The sequence below is a fragment of the Rhipicephalus sanguineus genome, chromosome 3 (assembly GCF_013339695.2).
Source record: "Rhipicephalus sanguineus isolate Rsan-2018 chromosome 3, BIME_Rsan_1.4, whole genome shotgun sequence".
Taxonomy (NCBI): domain Eukaryota; kingdom Metazoa; phylum Arthropoda; class Arachnida; order Ixodida; family Ixodidae; genus Rhipicephalus; species Rhipicephalus sanguineus.
The window spans coordinates 40,340,555-40,346,601 of NC_051178.1; the positions used below are offsets into that span (position 1 = coordinate 40,340,555).

A 6,047-nucleotide genomic window follows, 5' to 3' on the forward strand; every position below is an offset into this window, starting at 1 on the left:
TCACCTTTCTTTCTCCTATACGGACGTGAGCCCTCTTCAATGCTTGACACAATCGTTACATACCGCCCGGATGCTTCTGAATACCGCCGTGCCTCCGAACTCGTTCAATGTGACGAAGAGTGACGCCAATTAGCGCGGTCATTTACATCCGTCGCACAGGGTATTCAAAAAGAACGACTTGACCAGGACAAGCCTGCCCACACCTTCCCCGTCGGCTCGTTCGTGTGGCTTTCTATTCCGTTCCAGTCTCCCGGCCTCTCCCGAAAGTTTGCACCCAAGTACACTGGTACGTACCGCATCGTTCAATGCGCGTCACCGGTCAACTACGTCGTCGAACCAGTGACACCTCCCACCGACAGACGATGTCGTGGTCGTGAAACCATCCACGTCAGCCGCTTAAAGCCCTATTATGATCCGCTTGTGCTTGCTTCGCCTTGAGTCGCCAGGATGGCTCCTCTTCGACACCGGGGCAAGTGTAGTGGGGAAGAGAGACAGCGAGACAGCATCGAGTAGGAGTGGAAGAAGACCAAGACGAAGAGCCGATCGAGAGCGCGCATTACAGTGTTTGACACCACTGAACACAGGCCTTTGGTTTTGTGAATAAACCCCCTTATAGAATATAGTGTTTGACACCGCTGAACCCAGGCCTTTGGTTTTGTGAATAAACCCCCTTATAGAATATAACAAATAGTTAATCGCTGATTATACCTGTTGTGTCTTCACGTGGTCTGTGTGTGTGCGCGCGCGCACCTGGGACGCCTCAGCTGGCCGCCTGCACCACATCGGACTATTGCTACTACCACGTGTGCATCGTTATCTGTCTACACTGTGCTGCCTATAAATACGCTCTACACTTTTCAATAAACGTTCTTTTCATTCTGCTGACTACGTTGATACATTGCTGGTCCGGCGCTGCTATGCGCACACCATGGCTATGCTACAGTGGCGACGAAGATGTACACCACCCATGCAGTGAAAGACGACCCTGAACTTGACACTACGAAAATCCGAGCAACCAAGGCGATCATGGCTCACCACCAGCTTCCGGACTTCGAAGAAGGCAAAGATAAGTGGACGCCATACCTTATTAAAGTCGAAGCATACTTCGAAGCGAATGCCATTGAAGACTCGACTAAGAAAAGGGCATTGCTGGTGGCCGCCTTAAGCACGCACACGATACAAGTACTGGCAGGGAAAGTGGCTCCACGCAAGCCGAATGCGCTGGCTTATGAAGAAGTCGTGGCAGTGTTGAGTGAGCACTACGATCCCAAGCGACACGAAATCACAGAAAGTTACAAGTTTTTCAGTCGGTGTCAAGCGGAGGGGGAGCCCATTAATGAATTTCTAGTCGACATTCGCCGAATCGCTGATAATTGCAATTTTGGCAGTGCTTTAAATCGCATGCTACGAGATCGCATTGTGTGTGGTGTCTGGTCAAGGGCACTGCAGAAGCAGCTACTTGCGAAGCAGGAATTAACAATAGAAGACGCTGAAGCGATGGTCCTCTCAGCTGAAGCTGCAGATAGTGGCGTGAAAAACATGAACGGATCGGCCTTGACACCAGTGTTGAAAGTAGAAGCGTATAGGCAGAAAACACCGCAAGACGAGAGGTGGAGTGCTGCACGTCAAGAATGCTCAAGATGCGGTAGTGCAAAGCACAATGAGACCGGTTGCACCTGGTCTAACGCTCGCTGTTATCGCTGCGGAGGACGCGGTCACCTTGCAAGGAAATGCCGAAGCCGCGGTGCTCGCGAGCAAGGAATAGCAAGGAGGGCACAAACCAACATTCTCACGAAGACGGAAGGTTCGACAGACGACGAACACGAAGCAGCGCACATCTGGACCTTGGCCTCGGAACGGAAGAGCTGTCTGGTACCCCCAATTCGCCGGACGTTCTCTTGGTGTGGTGTGCAGCTTACCATGGAAGTCGATACTGGGTCGCCCGTTTGTGTCATCCCACGTCAACTGTACGAGAAGCACCGCGACCAATGGCCGAAACTGAGACCATCCAGTGTGAAATTATCCTGCTACTCAGGACGACTGCCAGTGCTTTGGGAGCTTGCGCTCAGTGTTTCACATAAGGGAGCGACGGTGGAGTGCGCGCTGACCGTGTTGGACTGTGCGGGACCAAGCCTCTGCGGTCGAGATTTAATTCAGCTGCTGAACGTCGCTGGTGTTCCGGTGGTTTGCGTTGCAGGAGTCTTGTAGCCCACAGAACAAACGGGCAAGTCCAGTGTGAACAGCACATTCAACGACTTCCACGACGTGTTTTCCGAGGACCTGGGGCTCATCACATGCCCTCCGGTCAGTCTGCACCTAAAGGAAGGCGCCGTACCTAAGTTCTGTAAGTCCAGACCCGTTCCATATGCGTTACGCAACCGTGTGTCACTTGAACTTGATCGGTTAGTTTCCTTGAGCGTGTTATCACCGGTGGCACACTCGTAATGGGCGTCGCCTATAGTCGTAGTTCTTAAGAAAGACTGCGCAGTGAGAATCTGCGGTGATTTCAAGGCCACAATGAACCCCGCATGCGCCACTGAACAATACCCCTTGCCCATCATTGAAGATATGTTTGCGCAACTACACGATGGGGATTGTTTCAGCACTCTGGATTTACGGGACGCATACAATCAAGTGGTACTGGATGATTCTGCAAAGAAAATTTGCGTCATTAACACATCAAAAGGGCTTTTTTGCTACAACCGACTGCCTTTCGGTATAGCCTCTGCACCCGCGATATTCCAAAGAAACATGAATGAGGTGCTAGCTGGTCTTGTGGGTGCACAAGCTTATCTTGACGACGTGCTCATTTCTGAAAAATCAAGCGACAGTGGCGAAAGGCTGAAAAACGTTTTGGAGCGTTTTCGAGAGAGAGGCGTAAAGTTGAGACACGACAAGTGCAAGCTGCGCAGCCCAGCAGTTACCTATCTCGGGCATCGCATCGATCGCTATGGGCTTCATCCGACAAAGAAAAACCTCGACGCTATCATGCAGGCACAGAGCCCCCGTAACGTCACCGAACTGCGTTCTTTTTTGGGAATGATTACGTTTTACGCGAGGTTTCTGCCGAACATGTCTACCACACTTTTTCCTTTGTATCAGCTGCTGGAAAAGAATGCGCGCTGGCACTGGGATCAGCCTCAAGAACTTGCGTTTAAGGTTGCTAAGCAAACCCTCAAAGCAGCCAAGGTTCTCGTCCATTTCGACCGTTCGAGGGAACTAAAACTTGAGTGCGACGCGTCTCCATACGGAGTGGGCGCGGTCTTGTTTCACACGATCGGTAACGCTCACAGGCCGATCGGGTTTCGCTCGCGTACGTTAACAGAGGCAGAGCGCAACTATTCACAGCTCGAGCGAGAAGCACTGGCTCTGGTATTTGGCGTAACTAAATTCCGCGACTACCTTCTAGGTCGGGAATTTACCTTGGTGACTGACCACCAGCCGTTGCTGGGCCTGTTGAGGTCAGACAGGCAGACGCCCCCCATGGCCGCTGCCCGGATACAACGGTGGGCGCTTCAGCTGGGGGCCTACCGGTACCAGCTGCAGTACGCCCCAGGACGACAGATGCTGAATGCGGATGTCCTAAGCCGACTGCCGCTGCAGACTACGGAAACTAACGACGACGGTGAGCCACTCGAATATGTACTCTCGCTAAACCAGCTAGAAGGGGGTGCCGTGACAACGCGTGAGCTGAAGGCTTTCACCGCGTCAGATCCTGTCCTGGTAGAAGTCAAACGATACATACTACATGGATGGCCTAGACACGCAAATGGGCTGGCAAGGGACATACTGCCATTTTTTGACCGTAAGCTAGAGCTGTCCGTTCCACATGACCTTGTTTACTGGGGCAATAGGGTCATAATACCAGCCGAAGCAAGAGTACAAGTGCTCCAGCTTTTACATGAGACTCACCAGGGTTCGCCGGCAATGAAATCTGACGCGCGCTCTTCGTTTTGGTGGCCAGGCCTAGACAGAAATATTGAAGAGGTGTCTGCTCAGTGCCAGAATTGTGTTCAAAATTTACCGATGCCAACCGCGGCGCCCGTTGTCAAGTGGTCTGAAACCGGCGAAAGGTGGTCCCGCATTCACATTGACTACGCGGGGCCGATCTGCGGCAAAATGATACTCGTCGTAGTTGACGCCCACACGAAATGGCTCGAAGCCGTAACTCTGTCACATGCTTCAACGGAAACTACCATAAACTGTTTGCGTGGCATTTTCAGCAGGTTTGGGATACCACAAACAATCTTTTCCGACAACGGTACTCAGTTTTCCAGCCATGATTTTGAGGAATTCGTGGCAAACAACATAGTGCACCTCCGATGTGCTCCCTACCACCCCCAGTCTAATGGTGCAGCGGAAAGGGCAGTGCGAACTATCAAAGATGGCCTTCGAAAAATGAGGAGAGGGAAGCTGGAGGAGAATCTGATACGCTTGCTGTTTAACTATCGGAGGACGCCGCAAAAGTGCGGTAAATCCCCAGCAGAGTTACTCTTAGGTTACCAAATACGCTCACGGTTGGACACATGTTTTCCTCCAGCCCTTACAGGATCAAATAAAGACCAAGAGGACTGGCTGCCGCTACCAGGAAGTGACGTATACGCCCGCAGTTATGGTGCAGGGAGCAAATGGACGCCTGGCAATGTGAAGGCGACGTCTGGAGCGAGAATGGTGACCGTGGACACTTCGGACGGGGTCGTCCAACGGCATGTAGATCAGCTTCGCCCGCGACAGGACTCGCGAAGTGATCAGACACCAACAACTGCCACAAGTTGCAGCGAGCAAGACCAAGCAACAGAACGATCGCCTCCGGTAGCGGTAAGCACGGAGGACGGCCTGTCTTCTGGGTTCCTCCCTAATGATGCTGGTTCTGCACAACGTGCATCACCAAAGATCACGGCGGTCCCGATGAATACCGGTGTCGCCCCACAAGCCCTCAGGCGTTCTACAAGAGAACGCAAGCCAGTACAACGCTTTCACTTCTAAGGGGGAAGGAATGTTGTGTCTTCACGTGGTCTGTGTGTGTGTGCGCGAGCACCTGGCACGCCTCAGCTGGCCGCCTGCACCACATCGGACTATTGCTACTACCACGTGTGCATCGTTATCTGTCTACACTGTGCTGCCTATAAATACGTTCTACACTTTTCAATAAAGGTTCTTTTCATTCTGCTGACTACGTTGATACATTGCTGGTCCGGCGCTGCTATGCGCACCCCATGGCTATGCTACAATACCACGCACAGGGCCACAGATATTAACGTGGCAAAGGCAAGCTGGGTCCAGTTTCACGCCACGCAGCCTAACGAAAAGCTTAAAGAGCTCCGCTTTTAAAAAAGTGTCTGCACTGCCTCGGGTGAAAGATTTTAGAGAATGTGCACTCAACAGCGGCAACAGGTTTCGCTTATGACTTTATGATAAGCGGTCCGTTAGGCGAGCGCTTGCCTTCATAAGTAAAATACGTATGTACACCATCCAAATGCAGCCGTAGTCTCAGATATCCTGCGCCGCTCAGCTGAACTCACGAGGCGCGCTTACGTGCGAGGCCTCGTCGTAGGCTCCTGTCTAGGGGCCTTCGCGGCAGGTTGTGGGTCGGCACCGCACCTGGTGTTAGTCGCCTATGCATATAGCCTGCGTGCAATACACGGCTTAAGTATTGGCGAGGCGCTTAAACACGGTCATAAGCTTACCTAAGAGTGGCGCGTACGGTGGGTAGCAGAAGTCACTGTCCGCGAAGTGCTCGCTGCACACTGTCGATGAAGGCGTGGGGCGCTTTCCCATTCTGAGCTTGACGATTAACTCCTTCTTCAGCTTCGCGTCCTTAGGGTAGTTGTGAAAGCTAACGCTTTTTTCACGAGCGGATGAAGTACACTGAGACACAGAGCAGTACTTCACCATTGCGCAGCACTCGCCGCGGAGACAAGCGGCAGCAGTTCTAAGAAACAAAGAGCTGTAGTTCTAAATAATAGATAAAGCAGTCGCATGGTTGTTCGAACAGCGTCAGTAGCCAGCCACCATACGCAAGATAGCCAATTGAACTGCTTTTTTGT

The 6,047-nt window shown here is 52.1% G+C and overlaps 1 protein-coding gene across 1 annotated transcript; it reads left to right on the forward strand.

Annotated features, from left to right (window-relative positions):
- Positions 1 to 829: 829 nt before the first annotated feature.
- LOC119385407 (uncharacterized) lies at positions 830 to 5,015 on the forward strand. The gene is made up of 4 exons (XM_049414341.1): positions 830 to 1,347; positions 2,230 to 2,344; positions 3,434 to 3,553; positions 4,547 to 5,015. The coding sequence occupies exons 1-4, from the start codon at positions 955 to 957 to the stop codon at positions 4,984 to 4,986; spliced, it is 1,068 nt and encodes a 355-aa protein (XP_049270298.1). The 5' UTR covers positions 830 to 954; the 3' UTR covers positions 4,987 to 5,015.
- Positions 5,016 to 6,047: the final 1,032 nt, after the last annotated feature.

Bases quoted from the DNA above. Each gene is read 5' to 3' on its own strand.
- LOC119385407 (XM_049414341.1), top strand. From the start codon at position 955: ATGTACACCACCCATGCAGTGAAAGACGACCCTGAACTTGACACTACG. The intron at 1,348-2,229 runs GTCGACATTCGC...CAAACGGGCAAG, and splicing joins AGCCCATTAATGAATTTCTA to TCCAGTGTGAACAGCACATT. The intron at 3,554-4,546 runs CAGGACGACAGA...CTCCAGCCCTTA, and splicing joins GTACCAGCTGCAGTACGCCC to CAGGATCAAATAAAGACCAA.